The 19,010-nt window shown below is 48.0% G+C and overlaps 1 protein-coding gene across 1 annotated transcript in view; it reads right to left on the bottom strand.

Annotated features, from left to right (window-relative positions):
* Positions 1-19,010, bottom strand: part of aldh1a3 (aldehyde dehydrogenase 1 family, member A3) — a 145,182-nt gene that overhangs the window by 30,867 nt on the left and 95,305 nt on the right. The window contains exon 7 of the mRNA XM_067971652.1: positions 2,443-2,556. Within this exon, the coding sequence (XP_067827753.1) occupies positions 2,443-2,556 (114 nt within the window). The remainder of the gene's footprint in view (positions 1-2,442; positions 2,557-19,010) is intronic.

Raw genomic sequence — 19,010 nt, 5'->3', positions numbered from 1 at the left:
CTCAACACACAGTTTTAATCCCGATCATCTGAACGTGTCTTAGAGTGCCTGGAGGACCCCCCACCAGCGCTATTTAAAGGGACCATGCAAGATTTACAGGTTAGTGGCTGGATTATTGCTTCCAGTGGCCGAGACATTTGTAACTGTTTTTGGAGGTCTCCTAGACTTCAATATTAGGACGCGGGGACATAGCCTAACATTTAGAGCCAGGACGTGCAGGAGTGAAGTTAGGAAATGCTTCTACACGCAAAGGGTGGGAGAAGTTTGGGAAGCTCTTCTGCAAACGGCAGTTGATGCTAGCTCAATTGAGAATTCTAAATCTGAGATTGATAGATTTCTGTGAACCAAGGGTATTAAGGGATATGGGGCTAAGGCGGGTATATGGAGTTAGGTCACAGGTCCATCATGATCTCATTGAATGGCGGAACAGGCTCGAGGAGCTGAATGCCACTGCCACTTGCTGCCTTCTGATATGCACTATCTTCTCCTGCAAGAAAGCGGGACATGTGTCTGGGCAATGTGCCTGTCATGGTTGAATAGCTGCCAGTGTGTGTGGCCTGTGAGTTGTGGGTTGGTGGCTTGCAACTGTGGTAATGTGTGAGGATGAGAGGAAGCATCTGATTGGAAGAGTTGAGTACTGATGGAAAGAGTTTGTTGGTATGTGGGTGATGGGGGGTGCAGTTGGTGGTGCAGTTGGTAGGAGACGCCACTTGACAGTTGACCTCACTCACCTTGACCACTCATGTCAAAGCATTGAACTTCTTCCTGCACTGCATCCATGTTCATGATGCTGAACGCCTGGCATTGACTTCATCCCCTACTGCCTCCCTCTGCCTTTCGGGTGTAATTCTGGAGGGCCTCTTGCTCCCCCCACCCCTGCAGATATAGGATGTCCCTCCTTCTGTCCAGCTCTTGCACCAAGGCCTCTGGTGAATCAGCGGAGAACCTTGGTGCACGGAGTCTCAGATCAGCAGGTTGGTGAGGTCTGGCATGCAGATTGGAGGATGTGGGATTTTGTGGTGCGCAACCTTTATTCAATGTTTTACCATAAATCATCAGTATTTAAACACAGGGATAGGACCTGCATCTCTGCTTTACGTGTGCGATGTCTGATCTCCGTTCAGACTCCATGCAGACAGCAGGCTGTTATATTCAGCAAATAATAGGTACCAGCTACCTTTAAGAGATTTCTAACAGACAGCCTGCCTTTAAGAGATTGGAGCTTCCCCCTGCTGGTGGAAAGTGTGAATTGCATTGAATCCTTGTTCAACGCTGATTTCCAACGCAGATTGCAGGTAAGTCCTGAGGCCTGACGAAAGTCTCGTCCTGCCTGCACAGGGACCATTGGGCGCGGGGTAATAGCGGATTGTGCTACCCACGCCCAAAAACAGGCCCTATCCAATGTTTCCCCCACTGTGTTCAGTTTTGGACACCGCACCTCAGGAAGGATATACAAGCCTTGGAGGGGATACAGTGCAGATTAACCAGAATGATGCCAGGACTTAAAGAGTTAAATTTTGAGGACAGCATGCATAAAGTGGGTTGTATTCCCTTGAGCATAAAAGATTGAGGGGTGATCTAATTGAGTTGTTTAAAATGATGAAAGGATTCGAGAGGGTAGATAGAGAGAAACTATTTCCTCTGGTGGGAGAAATAGAACAAGAGGCAGATTCTTAAAATTAGAGCTGGGTCATTTAGGAATGAAATCAGGAAGCACTTTTTTCACTCAGAAAGTAGTGGGAATCTGGAACTCTCTCCCCAAAAGGCTCTGAAGGCGGGGCCACTTGAAATTTTCAAGACGGGGATCGATAGATTTTTTATGGATTATGGGTATCCAAGGCAGGTAAATGGAGTTGAGGTGCAGATCAGCCATGATCTAATTGAACGGCGGAACAGGTTTGAGGGGCTGAATGGCCTCCTCCTGTTCCTATATTAACGTTATCTGATTTTCGCTGCACTGTGATTGATTCGGAGATTACTCCCCTCGGGGTCTTGTGCTTTAATGTAGAACTCAACTCCTCAAACTCCCCCTGAAAGTCTTCCACGCCACTCTTTCCTGGGTCATTTGTTCCTGGGTGAACCGTGACCTCTGGCTGGTTTTCCTTCCTTTCCAGGAGTTTTCCGATCTGAAATGCGTCCCTAACCCTGGCACCAGGAAAGCAACACACCTTTCAGAACTCTGGATCTTAGCCTAAAATCAGGGTGTCTAACCCTCAGTGAAGGCATGTCCCACAACTAAGACACTCTCTCCCCATGGGCAACCTCTTGCCTCACAGATTACCCTCACATTTGTCTCTGTCCTTGTCCTCGCCATAGGTGTGAAGGGCCAGAATTAATGAGAAGATGCACCTCTCTTCATTTACAGCATATTCTTTTAAGAGCATTAAAATCTTTAGTACGTCTCAATACATCTCCTGAATTATGAATCAGTGATTGCGATACCTCAGTCGAACCAGTGAATGCGATTTTATCGATGTCCTTGTGATAGGCGATGGCTGCTCCAGCAGTAGGTCCATATCCTGGGACAATATTCACCACACCTGGGGGGAATGGAACCTAAAATCCAAGTAAAGTACTTACACTTTAACGGAACGAAATGTCCAGCGATCTCCATTCTCGAGTATAAAATAACAAATTGCAGAATGATTTCAGTGTGACACACACTAAGAAATAATAATTATTATCTGATTACAAGCTACCGATGGGGAGCCTTCCCATCATACATTCAGGCACACGATGGACGTGATTTTCCAACCCACATTTCCGATGTACTTTACAGGGAGGCAGCCACTCCATCACTGACATGGAGGATTAGCCCAATAATATCACATTTTCAAATAAATGTAATGTGATGTTTGTATTGTACCAGTGAACGCAGTTGGGTGTTTGATGGGAAACTCTCGACTTGCCTGGATGGGTGCAGCCACAACAAGAAGCTCGACACCAGGCAGGACAGAGCAGTTTGTTTGATTGGAGTCACTGCCGTGGAACTCAATATCCACCCCCACCATCACTGGTGCACTGTGGCTGCAGTGTGTACGATCTATGGGCTGCACTGCAGGAACTCGCCAAGGTTACTTCAACAGCACCTCTTAAACCCGCGACCTCTACCACCGAGAAGGACAAGAGCAGTAATGGCATTGGGTGCACCGCCACCTCCAACTCACACACCATCCTGACTTGGAGATATATCGCTGTTCCTTCATTGTTGCTGGGTCAAAATCCTGGAACTCCCCACCCAACAGACACTTACAGCGAGAAGGCGGCTATTCGGCTGACTGTGTCTGTGCCGACTCTTTGCAAGAGCAATCCCACTGTCCTACTTTGTCCCAATAGCTCTGAATCTTCCTCTGTTTCAAATATTTATCCAAATTTCCCCTAATTGCTGCAATGATCTCGGCCTCAAATACTCCCTGTGACAAAGTATTTCACGCTCCAACACCCCTTTGTGTTAAAAAAAATTCTCTTGGCCTCTCTTGCAAGAGATGTCAAAGCGAAAACAGAAAGTTTTTATAAATATATTGAGAGAGGTCCAGAAATTGGTGCAGGCCTGACTTTGGACACGAACCAAACCACAAACGGGAATTAGTGTGCTGAAATTAAAGAGCAAAATTGGTGCTTTAGTGTCATCAGGATGTGACCGGTGAGCTGGAGACTCCAGCCGGCCCCACGAGGCCGCGCACCAGTCACACAGAATGTGAAGACCGACCGGTGGGGATGTCAGCACCAGGGCAACCGTAAGTCTGCGGGATGGGGGGAGATTGGGAAGGGGAGAGATCGGGAAGGGGAGATCGGGAAGGGGGGAGATCGGGAAGGGGAGATCGGGAAGGGGGGAGATCGAGAAGGGGAGATCGGAAAGGGGAGATCTGGAAGGGGGGAGATCGGGAAGGGGGGAGATCGGGAAGGGGGGAGATCGGGAAGGGGGGAGATCGGGAAGGGGAGATCGGGAAGGGGAGATCGGGAAGGGGATAACGGGAAGGGGGGAGATTGGGAAGGGGTGAGATCGGGAAGGGGTGAGATCGGGAAGGGGTGAGATCGGGAAGGGGGGAGATCGGGAAGGGGAGATCGGGAAGGGGGAGATCGGGAAGGGGGAGATCGGAAAGGGGAGATCGGGAAGGGGGGAGATCGGGACGGGGGGAGATCGGGACGGGGGGAGATCGGGAAGGGGGGAGATTGGGAAGGGGAGATCGGGAAGGGGATAACGGGAAGGGGGGAGATTGGGAAGGGGAGAGATTGGGAAGGGGAGAGATCGGGAAGGGGTGAGATCGGGAAGGGGGGAGATCGGGAAGGGGGAGATCGGGAAGGGGAGATCGGGAAGGGGGAGATCAGAAAGGGGAGATCAGAAAGGGGAGATCGGGAAGGGGGGAGATCGGGAGTGGGGGAGATCGGGAAGGGGGGAGATCGGGAAGGGGGAGATCGGGAAGGGGGAGATCTGGAAGGGGATAACGGGAAGGGGGGAGATTGGGAAGGGGGGAGATTGGGAAGGGGGAGCAATGGCCCACAGTTTTTAACGTGTTTAAAACGTTAAAAGGATTTGATCGGGTTGATAAAGAGAAACTATTTCCACTGGTGGGGGGAGTCCAGAACAAGGGGGCATAACCTTAAAATTAGAGCTCGGCCGTTCAGGGGTGATGTCAGGAAGCACTTCTTCACACAAAGGGGAGTGGAAATCTGGAACTCACTCCCCCAAAAAGGCTGTGAATGTTGGGGGTCAATTGGAGCTTTCAAGACTGAGATGGATAGATTTTTGTTGGGTAAGGGTATCGAGATATGGAACAAAGGGAAGGTAAATGGAGTTGAGGTGCAGATCAGCCATGATCCAATTAAATGGCAGAATAGGGACCATAAAGGAGATCTACTCATGGAGGCAGAGGGGATGGCCGAGGTACTAAATGAGTACATAAGAACATAAGAACATAAGAAATTGGAGCAGGAGTAGGCCAATCGGCCCCTCGAGCCTGCTCCGCCATTCAATAAGATCATGGCTGATCTGATCCCAACCACAAATCTAAAGAACACAAGAAGTCGGAGCAGGACCCGGCCACATAGCCCCTGGGCCCTCTCCGCCACCCACAGGGCATTGACCGATCCGAACTCAGCTTCATGTCCAATTTCCTGCCCGCTCCCCATAACCCCTAATTCCCTTTACTTCTAGGAAACTGTCTATTTCTGTTTTAAATTTATCTAATGATGTAGCTTCCACAGCTTCCTGGGGCAGCAAATTCCACAGACCGACCACCCTCTGAGTGAAGAAGTTTCTCCTCATCTCAGTTTTGAAAGAGCAGCCCCTTATTCTAAGATTATGCCCCCTAGTTCTAGTTTCACCCATCTTTGGGAACATCCTTACTGCATCCACCCGATCAAGACCCTTCACAATCTTATATGTTTCAATAAGATCGCCTCTCATTCTTCTGAACTCCAATGAGTAGAGTCCCAATCTACTCAACCTCTCCTCATATGTCCGCCCCCTCATCCCCGGGATTAACCGAGTGAACCTTCTTTGTACTGCCTCGAGAGCAAGTATGTCTTTTCTTAAGTATGGAGACCAAAACTGTATGCAGTATTCCAGGTGCGGTCTCACCAATACCTTATATAATTGCAGCAATACCTCCTTGTTTTTATATTCTATCCCCCTAGCAATAAAAGCCAACATTCCGTTGGCTTTCTTGATCACCTGCTGCACCTGCATACCAACTTTTTGATTTTCTTGCACTTGGACCCCCAGATCCCTTTGTACTGCAGTACTTTCCAGTCTCTCGCCATTAAGAAAATAACTTGCTCTCTGATTTTTCCTGCCAAAGTGCATAACCTCACATTTTCCAATATTATATTGCATCTGCCAAATCTCCGCCCACTCACCCAGCCTGTCTATATCCCCTTGCAGGTTTTTTATGTCATCCTCACTCTCTACTTTCCCTCCCATCTTTGTATCATCTGCAAATTTTGATATGTTGCACTCGGTCCCCTCCTCCAAATCGTTAATATAGATTGTAAAGAGTTGGGGACCCAGCACCGACCCCTGTGGAACACCACTGGTTACTGGTTGCCAGTCCGAAAATGAACTATTTATCCCAACTCTCTGCTTCCTGTTCGATAACCAATCCTCCACCCATGCCAGAATATTACCCCCAATCCCGTGATTTTTTATCTTAAGTAATAATCTTTTATGTGGCACCTTGTCGAATGCCTTCTGGAAGTCTAAATACACTACGTCCACTGGTTCCCCTTTATCCACCCTATACGTTATATCCTCGAAGAACTCAAGCAAATTTGTCAGACATGACTTCCCCTTCATAAAGCCATGCTGACTTTGTCCTATTAAATTATGCTTATCTAAATGTTCCGTTACTGTCTCCTTAATAATAGACTCCAAAATTTTACCCACCACAGATGTTAAGCTAACTGGCCTATAATTTCCAGCCTTCTGCCTACTACCCTTTTTAAATAACGGTGTTACATTAGCAGTTTTCCAATCTGCCGGGACCTCTCCTGAGTCCAGGGAATTTTGGAAAACTATCACCAAAGCATCCACAATCCATACTGCCACTTCCCTCAAGACCCTAGGATGGAAGCCATCAGGTCCAGGGGATTTATCCGCCTTGAGTCCCATTATTTTACTGAGTACCATCTCCTGAGTGATTTTAATCGTATTTAGCTCCTCCCCCCCGAGAGTCCCCTGTTTGTCCAGTGTTGGGATATTCTTAGTGCCCTCTACTGTAAAGACTGAAACAAAATATTTGTTCAGCATTTTTGCCATCTCCATGTTTCCCACCATTAATTTCCCGGTCTCATCCTCTAAGGGACCTATGTTTGCCTTAGCCACCCCTTTTCTTTTTATATAACTATAGAAACTCTTGCTATCTGTTTTTATATTTTTTGCTAATTTCTTTTCATAATCTAACTTCCCTTTCTTAATCAATCCTTTAGTTACTTTTTGCTGTCTTTTGAAGAATTCCCAATCTTCTATCCTCCCACTAAGTTTGGCTACCTTATATGTCCTTGTTTTTAGTCGGATACTATCCTTGATTTCTTTACTTAGCCACGGATGGCTGTCATTTCTTTTACACCCTTTTTTCCTCAGTGGAATATATTTATTTTGAAAGTTGTAAAATAACTCCCTAAATGAACACCACTGCTCATGTACCGTCTTACCCTTTAATCTATTTTCCCAGTCCACTTTAATCAATTCCGCTCTCATACCATCATAGTCTCCTTTATTCAAGCTCAGTACGCTTGTTTGAGAATCAACCTTCTCACCCTCTAATTGGATATGGAATTCAACCATGTTGTGGTCGCTCGTTCCAAGGGGATCCTTAACTAGGACATTATTAATTAATCCTGACTCATTACATAGGACCAGGTCCAAGGTTGCCTGCCCCCTTGTAGGATCAGTTACATACTGCTCAAGAAATCCATCCCTGATGCACTCAATGAACTCGTCCTCAAGGCTGCTCTGCCCAATTTGATTTGTCCAGTTAATATGATAATTAAAATCCCCCATAATTATGGCTGTTCCCTTATTACATGCCCTGACTATTTCCTGATTAATACTTCTTCCAGCAGAGTTGCAACTATTAGGAGGCCTATATACTACGCCCACTAATGTTTTTTTTCCCTTATTATTCCTTATCTCCACCCAAACTGTTTCATTATCTTGATGCTTTGTCCCAATATCATTTCTCTGTATTACAGTGATTCCTTCCTTTATTAACATAGCCACCCCACCTCCCCTTCCTTCCTGCCTGTCCTTCCTGATTGTTAAATACCCTGGCATATTTAATTCCCAGTCGTTGTCACCCTGCAGCCATGTTTCTGTAATGGCCACAAGATCATACCCATACGTAGTTATTTGTGCCGTTAACTCGTCCATTTTATTACGAATGCTACGTGCATTCAGATAAAGAACTTTCAAATCTGTTTTGTGACGCTTAGTTCCTGCTTTTTCCTTTTTTAACACTTTACCTATTACTCCATACCTTCTGTCCCTTCCTGTTACGCTTTCCTCTCTCTCCCTGCTCAGGTTCCCAACCCCCTGCCACTTTAGTTTAAACCCTCCCCAACAGCACTAGCAAACACTCCTCCTCGGACAGCGGTCCCGGCCCTGCCCAGGTGCAGACCATCCGGTTTGTACTGGTCCCACCTCCCCCAGAACCGTTTCCAGTGTCCCAGGAATTTGAATCCCTCCCCCTTGCACCATTCCTCTAGCCACGTATTCATTTGAAATATCCTCCTATTTCTACTCTGACTAGCACGTGGCACTGGCAGCAATCCTGAGATTACTACCTTTGAGGTCCTATTTTTTAATTTACCTCCTAACTCCCTATATTCTGCTTTTAGGACCTCATCCCCTTTTTTACCTATATCGTTGGTGCCTATGTGCACCACGACAGCTGGCTGTTCGCCCTCCCCCTCCAAAATGTTCTGTAGCCGCTCCGAGACATCCTTGATCCTTGCACCAGGGAGGCAACACACCATCCTGGAGTCTCGGTTGCGGCCGCAGAAACGCCTGTCTATTCCCCTTACAATTGAGTCCCCTATCACTATAGCTCTGCCACTCTTTTTCCTCCCAGCCTGTGCAGCAGAGCTACCCCTGGTGCCAGGAAGTTGGCTGCTGCTGCCTTCCCCTGATAAGTCATCCCCCCCAACAGCATCCAAAGTGGCATATCTGTTTGAGAGGGGGATGGCCACAGGGGACCCCTGCACTACCTGCCTGCATCTCTTACTCTTCCTGGTGGTCACCCATTCACTTCCTGCCTGTATACCCTTTACCTGCGGTGTGACCAACTCGCTAAACGTGCTATCCACGAGTTTCTCTGCATCGCGGATGCTCCACAGTGAGTCCACCCGCAGCTCCAGCTCCGAGATACGATCGGTCAGTAGCTGCAGGTGGACACACTTCCCGCACACATGGTCGGCAGGGACACTGGTAGTGTCCATGACTTCCCACATCTTGCAGGAGGAGCATATCACGGGTGCGAGGTCTGCTGCCATGACTTGCCTTAGCTTAGTTACCCCTTTTAAATTACGTTGAAATTAGAAAATGTTAACTATACTAGGGACCTAGGTTCACTAAAAAAAAACACTATCTGCTATAAAACCTGCAGATCTTCCCTTTCTTATTACTTTACTTACAGTAAAATGGTAGAAATACTCACCTGAACCTACTCACCAATCAGCTGCCTCCCCTGTGCCGCGTCACTTTCTGACTGGTGACGTCACCCTGAACTCTGCCGCTGGTCTCAGAGTCTCGCTCTCAGAGTAAGCTCTGGTCTCGCTCTCTCCGCGTTGTTTATATCCCCGCTCTGGTCTCGCTCTCTCCTGCCGCTCACCGACTGAACTCTCGCTCTCTCCGCGCTGTTTTTATCCACGCTCTGGTCTCGCTCTCTCCCGCCGCTCACCGACTGAACTCTCGCTCTCTCCGCGCTGTTTATATCCCCGCTCTGGTCTTGCTCTCTCCCGCCGCTCACCGACTGAACTCTCGCTCTCTCCGCGCTGTTTATATCCCCGCTCTGGTCTCGCTCTCTCCCGCCGCTCACCGACTGGACTCTCGCTCTCTCCGCGCTGTTTATATCCCCGCTCTGGTCTCGCTCTCTCCCGCCGCTCACCGACTGGACTCTCGCTCTCTCCGCGCTGTTTATATCTCCGCTCTGGTCTCGCTCTCTCCCGCCGCTCACCGACTGAACTCTCGCTCTCTCCGCGCTGTTTTTATCCCCGCTCTGGTCTCGCTCTTTACCGCCGCTCACCGACTGGACTCTCGCTCTCTCTGCGCTGTTTTTATCCCCGCTCTGGTCTCGCTCTTTACCGCCGCTCACCGCTCTCAGGTCCACTACCGCTCTGCAGGAAAAGCAAGGCAAAGCAGCACCTCCTTCCCCCACTTTACCAAACTCCCACACGTACCGAACTCTCAGCACACTGTTGTCCTCACACCGTGCTGTCCGCACTGACAGGCCCCTGTATTTCTACAGTTGAGACTCAGATGAGTCAGGCCTGCCCCACCTTCAGGGACCAATTGAATCTAGCTAACCAATTAACTTGCTACAGCAGCTCTCTGCTGAGTACTTTGCATTTGTCTTTACCAAGGAAGAAGATGCTGCCAGAGTCTCAGTAAAGGAAGATATAGTTGAGAAACTGGATGGGCTAAAAATTGATAAAGAGGAAGTAATATGATCATAAGACCATAAGACCATAAGACCATAAGAGATAGGAGCAGGAATAGGCTATTTGGCCCTTCGAGCCCATTTAATGAGATCATGGCTGATCTGATTTTTACCTCCACTCCACTTTCCCGCCCTTTTCCCATATCCTTTGACTCCCTTGCTGATCAAAAATTTGTCAAACTCAGCCTTGAATGTATTCAATGACTCAGCCTCCACAGCTTTTTGGGGTAAAGAATTCCTAAGATTCACGACCTCTGGGAGAAGAAATTCCTCCTCATTTCCGTCTTAAACGGGCGACCCCTTATTCTGAGACTATGCCCCCTAGTTTTAGATTCCCCCATGAGGGGTAACATCCTCTCAGCATCTACCCTATCGAGTTTCAATAAGATCTGCTCTCATTCTTCTAAACTCCAATGAGTATAGACCCAACCTGTTCAATCTTTCCTCATTAGACAACCCTTCCATACACAGAATCAACCTAGTGAACCTTCTCTGAACTGCCTCCAATGCAAGTATATCCTTCCTTAAATAAGGGCACCAGAACTGTACGCAGTACTCCAGGTGTGGTCTCACCCGCACCCTGTACAGTTGTAGCATGACTTCCCTGCTTTTATACTCCATCCCCCTAGAAATAAAGGCCAATATTCCGTTTGCCTTCCGGATTACCTGCTGCACCTGTATGTTGACTTTTTGTGTTTCATGTATGAGGACACCCAGATCCCTCTGTACTGCAGCATTTTGTAGTATTTCTCCATTCAAATAATATTTTGCTTTTTTATTTTTCCTCCCAAAGTGGACGACCTCACATTTTCCCACATTATATTCCATCTGCCAAATTTTTGCCCATTCGCTTAACCTGATAATATCCCTTTGCAGACACTTTGGGCCCGATTTTAGTACCCGCTACCGGGTGCGTTCTCGGCGGGGGGCCCCCGAAAACCCCGAAATCCCGGAGCGGGACCGGATCGCTCCTCGATCCCGCCCACGTCCGGGTTCCGCGCTGACGTGCGGGGGTGCGTGCGCAGCCCCCGCTGGTGGGAATCCCGCAGGCAATTAAAGCCAACGGGATGCCACTTGAGTGTATTTACTTTGGTTGTTCAGGTCATTAACTGACCTGATTAAGGGACTGTGTGTGATTTTGGATCAACATGGGACTGTTTCACACACTGGGGGAAACACTCCCAGTTGAAATGGACGTGTTGCAGCTGTCAGCCTGTGGCAGCTGCAAAGGTCCATTTGACAGGCGGGGGGCGGGGGGAGACCCTCACCCATTGCAGGAGGCCGCTCTGTCACTTGGGACAAAGTTTGGCCTCCACCACCCCACTCCTGACGGTCAAAGTCACCAACTTGCACACTTACCCCGGGGTCCGGAGACATGTACCTACCTTGCGGACCCCCTCAGATGTACATCTTGCGGATGGGGGCTGCCGTAGCTGCAGTCATGACCTCCTCGGAGGGCGAACAGCATCACCAGCCTTGCCATCCACGCCGTCCACCTCTGACACGTGGAGCTCCACAACACAGTGCTGTGACACATCCAACTGCACAGCAGGAGGGAGGGCTACCGCAGAGAGAGACGCGTCGCAGAGGGCACTACCCTCGCCACAGGGTCCACAGACCGAGGCGCAGCTCCCCGGACCTCTCCGAGCAGCAGTGCACACGGAGGCGCAGATTCACTCGACATGTAGTCGTGGACATCTGCAGCCTCCTTCATGCCAAGCTGCTCCTGGCTGGCCCCAGCACCAACTGCTTCCCTGTCGCTGCCAAAGTCACCACTGCCCTCCACAACTTCTCCTCCGCATCCTTCCAGGGTGCAGCCGGGTACACCGCCGATGTCTCTCAGTCGTCTGTGCGGAAGAGCCATGCAAATACACCTGCACCTACTCTGCAGTGGCAGAATGGGTGGCATCAGTGGTGGGTCCTCATAGGGATACCCAGGAGCGGGCATTATTGCACAAAACAGACAGGATTCGCGGAGACATGGCAGTGGTGGTGCCAATATAATGTGTGATGTGAGTTGTTCTGAGATTCAATATAGGTAACACCCATGGCAAACCCTCAAACACCCTTGTGCATCCCCTTCATGCTCACGACACGTTTGCCTTACGCTGCCTACTGCACATATGTGATGCATGCCCTGTGGCTGCAGCACAGGTGGTGGCAGGTTGAGTGAGGCTGGCCGTGAGAGAGATGCACGAGAGGGTGAGTTTGGGATAGAGCCATGAGATTATATGAGGATTGGGTTGCGTGGTAGTGGCGGGATGAGTATCCGCGAGGTGAGTAGGTGCAGGTAAGTTGAGGATGAGGTTTGAGTGGGTATGAGGGGTCATGTGACAGAGTAGTGTTGGCAGTGCCGAAGGAGATGTGGGGTGGGGACGGTGATGTGGCAGACGGAGTGTAGGGGAAAGACTACGTGTTCTCACTGTGGATGACCAACTGAGGTCATTGGAGCGCCTCCTGCACTGTGTGCAGGTGGGCGATATGTTGGTGGTGCAGGTGGCCCCCTCTGCCACCTCGAGCCAGGCCTTCTTGGTGGCAGAGGCAGGCCGCTTCCTCCCGCCCGCCGGGTGGAAGATCTCTGTCCTCCCCCTCCTCCTCACCCCATCTAATGATACCTGGGGTGAGGCATCATTAAACTGGGAGCATCCTTCCCCCTGGGCTGCTCCATGCTGTAATTTTTGCTGTTTGTGGCAGAATCTGTCAGTGGAGGACTGCCCCTTTAAATAGAGCTCCTCCAGCTGACAGATCTTACTGCGCATGCGCAGCCCGCCCGAGTCGCAGATCAGCAGTGGGGAACCCGGAGGAGCAGGTAAGTGGATCCAATTAGTGGATTGCCTGCTACGATCGCGCGGGCAACACACTAATTTCACCGGGCCCGCTGGCCCACCCGCCGAGAACCCGCACCCCTGGTAAAATCGGGCCCTTTGTGTGCTCATCGCAACTTGCTTTTCCACCTATCTTTGTATCATCAGCAAATTTGGCCACAAGACACTCTGTTCCTTCATCCAAGTCATTGATATATATTGTAAATAGTTGAGGCCCCAGCACTGAGCCCTGTGGCACCCCACTAGTTACTGATTGCCATTTCGAAAATGACCCTTTTATCCCAACTCTTTGTTTTCTGTGAGTTAGCCAATCCTCTATCCATGCCAGTATATTACCCCCAACACCATGAGCTCTTATCTTGTGCAGTAATCTTATATGTGGCACCTTATCGAATGCCTATTGGAAATCCAAATATACTGCATCCATTGGTTCCCCTTTATCCACCCTGCCCGTTACTTCCTCAAAGAACTCTAATAAATTTGTCAGAAACGATTTCCCTTCATAAAACCATGTTGACTCTCCTTGATTGTATTATGAATCTCCAAATGTCCTGCTACTACTTCCTTAATAATGGATTCCAGCATTTTCCCAATGACAGATGTTAGGCTAACTGGTCTATAGTTACCTGCTTTCTGTCTCATTCCCTTCTTGAATAGGGGTGTTACGTTTGCGTTTTTCCAATCCACTGGGACCTTTCCAGAATCTAGTGAATTCTGGAAGATTACAACCAATGTATCCACTATCTCTGTAGCCACTTCCTTTAAGACCCTCGGATGCAAGCCATCAGGTCCAGGGGACTTGTCAGCCTTTAGACCCATTAGTTTACCTGGTACTTTTTCTCTAGTGATAGTGATTGTTTTTAGTTCCTCCCTCCCCTTTGCCCCTTGATTATCTACTATTATTGGTATGTTATTAGTGTCTTCTACTGTGAAGACAGATACAAAATATCTGTTCAATTCCTCTGCCATTTTCTTGTTTTCCATTATTATTTCCCCAGTCTCATCCTCTAAGGGACCAATGTTTACTTTAGCTACCCGCTTCCTTTTTATATACTTGTAGAAGCTTTTACTGTCAGTTTTTATATTTCTTGCTAGTTTACTCTCATAATTTATTTTCTCCCTCTTTATTAATCTTTCAGTCATCCTTTACTGGTTTTTAAAGTTTTCCCAATCTTCGGGCTTACCAGTAATCTTTGCAATGTTGTATGCTTTTTCTTTTAACCTGATACCATCCTTGACTTCCTTAGTTAGCCATGGTTGGTTCACCCTTTTTGTGAAGTCTTTCCTCCTCACAGGGATATATTTTTGTTGCGAGTCATAAAATATCTTTTTAAATGTTTGTCACTGCTTATCCACCATCATACCATCTAATCTGTTTACCCAGTCCACTTTCACCAATTCCGCCCTCATTCCTTTATAATTGCCCTTATTTAAGTTTAATACAGTCGTTTCAGACCCAAGACCCTCGCTCTCAAACTGGATGTGAAATTCTATCATGTTATGATCACTGCTTCCCAAGGGATCCTTTATTTTGAGATCATTAATTAATCCTGTTTCGTTACCCATTACCAGATCCAAAATGGTCTGTTCCCTGGTTGTTTCCCCAACGAATTGGGCTAAGAAACAGTCCCTAATATACTCGATGAACTCCTCCTCAGGGCTACTTTTGCCAATTTGATTTGTCCAATCTATGTGAAAGTTAAAATCGCCCATGATTATTGCATTACCTTTTATACAAGCCCCCTTATTTTCTGATTAATATTTTGCCCTACAGTGTAGCTACTGTTAGGGGGCCACTATACTACTCCCACCAGTGATTTCTTTCCCTTGCTATTTCTTACCTCCACCCAAATTGATTCGACATCTTGATCTTCTGAGCGAAGATTATTTCTCACTATTATACCAATTTCATCCTTTATTAACAGAGCTACCCCACCACCTTGACCTTTTCTCCTATCCTTCCGAAATGTTAAATAACCCTGAATATTTAGCTCCCAACCACGTCTCTGTAATGACGACGAGATCAAACCCATTTGTTTCTATTTGTGCCGTCAATTCATCGATCTTATTACGAATGCTGCACGCATTCAGATAAAGAACCTTTAATTTTGTCTTTTTACCATTCTTTCCTACCCCGGCCCCATTTGCTAGTGCACTTATGTTTGTACGCTCTGTCCCTTCCTGACACACTCTGTTTATCATTACTCCCATCACTTTCCTGTACTACTTCATTGTCTTATCTCTTTATCAATCTAAACTTCGCCCTCCTGAGCCCTCCCCCCTCTATTTGGTTTAGAGCCTTCTCTACCGCCCTAGTTATTCAGTTTGCCAGAACTCTGGTCCCAGCATGGTTCAGGTGAAGCTCGTCCCAACGGAACAGTTCCCTCTTTCCCCAGTACTGGTGTCAGTGCCCCATGAATCGAAACCCACTTCTCCCACACCAATCTTTGAGCCACGCATTCATCTCTCTGATCTGATTTACCCTGTGCCAATTTGCTCGTGGCTCAGGTAATAATCCGGAAATTATCACCGTTGTGGTTCTGCTTTTTACAAGAAAGGCTAGCTGTACTTGAAGTAGATAAGTCACCTGGTCCGGATGGGATGCATCCTAGGTTGCTGGCCATAATCTTCCAAACATCCGTAGATACGGGGGTGGTGCCAGAGGACTGGAGAATTGAAAATATTATACTCTCGTTCAAAAAAGGGTGTAAGGATAAACCCGGCAACTACAGGCCAGTCAGTTTAACCTCGGTCGTGGGGAAACTTTTAGAAACGATAATCTGGGACAGAATGAACAGTCACTTGGATGAGGGTGGATTGATTAGGGAAATCCAGCACGGATTTGTTAAAGGCAAATCATGTTTAACTAACTTGATGGAGTTTTTTGATGAGGTAATAGAAAGGGTAGATGAGGGCAGTGCAGTTGATGTGGATATGGTCTTTCAAAAGGCGTTTGATAAAATGCCGCATGGTAGGCTTATCATCAAGATTGCAGCCCATGGAATAAAGGGGGCAGTAGCAACATGGATACAGAATTGGCTAAGGGACAGGAAACAGAGAGTAGTGGTGAACGGTTGTTTTTTGGACTGGAGGGAGGTGTACAGTGGTGTTCCCCAGGGGTCGGTGCTGGGACTACTGCTTTTCTTGATATATATTAATGACTTGAACTTGGGTGTACAGGGCACAATTTCAAAATTTGCAGATGACACAAAACTTGGAAGGGTAGTAAACAGTGAGGAGGATAGTGATAGACTTCAAGAGGATATAGACAGGCTGGTGGAATGGGCAGACACGTGGCAGATGAAATTGAACGCAGAAAAATGCGAAGTGATACATTTCGGTAGGAAGAACGAGGAGAGGCAATATAAACTAGAGGGTACAATTCTAAAAGGTGTACAAGAACAGAGAGATCTGGGGGTATATGTGCACAAATCGTTGAAGGTGGCAAGGCAGATTGAGAAAGTGGTTAAAAAAGCATACGGGATCCTGGGCTTTATAAATAGAGGCATAGAGTAGAAAAGCAAGGAAGTCATGATGAACCTTTATAAAACACTGGTTTGGCCACAACTGGAGTATTGTATCCAGTTCTGGGCACCGCACTTTAGGAAAGATGTGAAGGCCCTAGAGAGGGTGCAGAAAAGATTTACTAGAATGATTCCAGGGATGAGGGACTTCAGTTACCTGGATAGACTGGAGAAGCTGGGGTTGTTCTCCTTGGAACAGAGATGGTTGCGAGGAGATTTGATCGAGGTATTCAAAATCATGAAGGGTCTAGACAGAGTAGATAGAGAGAAACTGTTCCCATTGGCGAAAGGGTCAAGAACCAGAGGACATAGATTTAAGGTGATTGGCAAAAGAACCAAAGGTGACATGAGGGAAAACTTTTTTACCCAGCGAGTGGTTAGGATCTGGAATGCACTGCCCGAGGGGGTGGTGGAGGCAGATTCAATCGTGGCCTTCAAAAGGAAACTGGATAAGTACTTGACAGGAAAAAATTTGCAGGACTACGGGGATAGGGCGGGGGACTAGCTGGATTGCTCTTGCATAGAGCCAGTGCGGACTCGATGGGCCGAATGGCCTCCTTCTGTGCTTTAACCTTTCTATGATTCTATGATTCTAAAAGGTTCGAGGGGCTGAATGGCCTACTCCTGTTCCTATATTCCCCATTCACTGATCACCCTCACTTCTTAAATGGATTGACAAGCGACCATGCCCAGCACAGCATGGTTCAGTGTTTGGAACTCTCCTCACAGGCCCTGCTCCTTACATAGAATCATAGAATCATAGAAGTTACAACATGGAAACAGGCCCTTCGGCCCAACATGTCCATGTCGCCCAGTTTATACCACTAAGCTAGTCCCAATTGCCTGCACTTGGCCCATATCCCTCTATACCCATCTTACAGTTCCAACAGTCTCCGAGATGTGAGCCATCTGATCAGGTGCATGTTGCAGTGCCTCTCCAGATCTATAGAGGCACAAACACTTTCCTTCAGGACCACTCTTGTTGTAGTTTTGTTCTCCTGGTGAGTTCCTCAGTCAAAGTGGGGTCATCAAAGTAAGGGGTACGCCCTGTCTCCCAGAAGCCACCTCAACACTTCGCTGTCTCCCTGGATAGAGCCAGATGGCTGGAGCTCCGCCTGACAAAAGCATCATGACAACGCCTAGAAAATTTGGCACCGACACACAGGATCCATTGTCGCTCGTCACAAACAATTTGGGCACTGAGGGAGTGGAAACCCTTTCTATTCAGGAAATTCAATGAGTTCTGCTTCCAGTCCAACAGCTTTAATAACATTTCTCTCCTTCGCTGGTCTGAAATGTTGCCTTTCCCCATTCCCCTCTTGCATTAGTTCAATCCCCCCGCCCCCCCCCGACTTACCCTCTCCACAAGGACAATGGTGCCACCTCATTTGAAATGAAGGTCGTCCCGTCGGTGTGACCTCCCCTTGTTCCAGAACTCACTCTAATGCCCCATGAATGAGAATCTTCCCTCCTGCACCAGTCCTGCCATACACTGACCATCCACATGTCCAGTGTGTGGCTCAGGAAGCAATCCGCAGATTACCACCCTCAAAGTCTTGTTTTTTCAATCTGCTCCCTAACTGCTTAAGCTCCCTCTGTCACACCTGAAATGTGCTTCTATCTACATCATTGGTTCCAACTTTTGGCTGCTCTCCCTTCCTCTCCAGAAGTTTTCTCACCCGTTCCATTATGTCCTTCACCCTGGCACCAGGGAGACTCCATACCATTCAGGACTTGTGGTCATGAATGGAAAATAGGACGCTGTATAACCCTGACTATAGAATCTCTCACTACCACCTCTCTCCTATTCCTGTAGTCCACCTGCCTCTCACCCCCTGGGGTAATCCCATGCTCCACAGTGCTGTAGTGCTACTCGGAACCACCTTCCTCCCAATCTCTGTCACTCTCTACCCCAAACTTGCCCACCCCTATGCACACTCTCTACATTATCCCAGTGTCCTGAACTGTCTGGCACCATCTCTCGGGTGACCGTGTTCTGGAGAGTACGATCCGTAAACCCCTCCCCCGCTCTGCTGCCGAGTGCAACCAATTGCTCCTCGAGCACAGAGACCCCCAGTTCCAGGGACTCAAATATCCAATACTTAGTGTAAATGTGGTGCCCTGAATACACTGAGGGTCCACACTGGCCCCCCCGTATCACAAACCACACACATCATGAGGGTTCCCTGCACTCTCACACCTCTGTGTTTAACTTACAAAAGGAGACAGGGTTAATGTGAACTTCCACCACCAGTTAACTCTCGCTGGAATCAAACTTCACTTATTCACTTCAAAGCAGTACTAATTCTAGAGATAAAACTGCATGGCAATGATGAATTCTCCTTAAGGCTGAACTCCTGCACTCTACTGGCCTCCTGTCATGCACACACTGCAGCTGAGAGCAGTCCAGGAGTACACACGGCATAGGGGCTCCTTCACCTGTACAGCAAACTACCACAGGCCATGGGCCTATCGGAAGAGATGCAGCAACCAGTGCAGGGGTT

The sequence above is a fragment of the Heptranchias perlo genome, chromosome 34 (genome assembly GCF_035084215.1).
Source record: "Heptranchias perlo isolate sHepPer1 chromosome 34, sHepPer1.hap1, whole genome shotgun sequence".
NCBI lineage: Eukaryota > Metazoa > Chordata > Chondrichthyes > Hexanchiformes > Hexanchidae > Heptranchias > Heptranchias perlo.
This window is presented reverse-complemented; position numbering and strand designations above follow the sequence as displayed.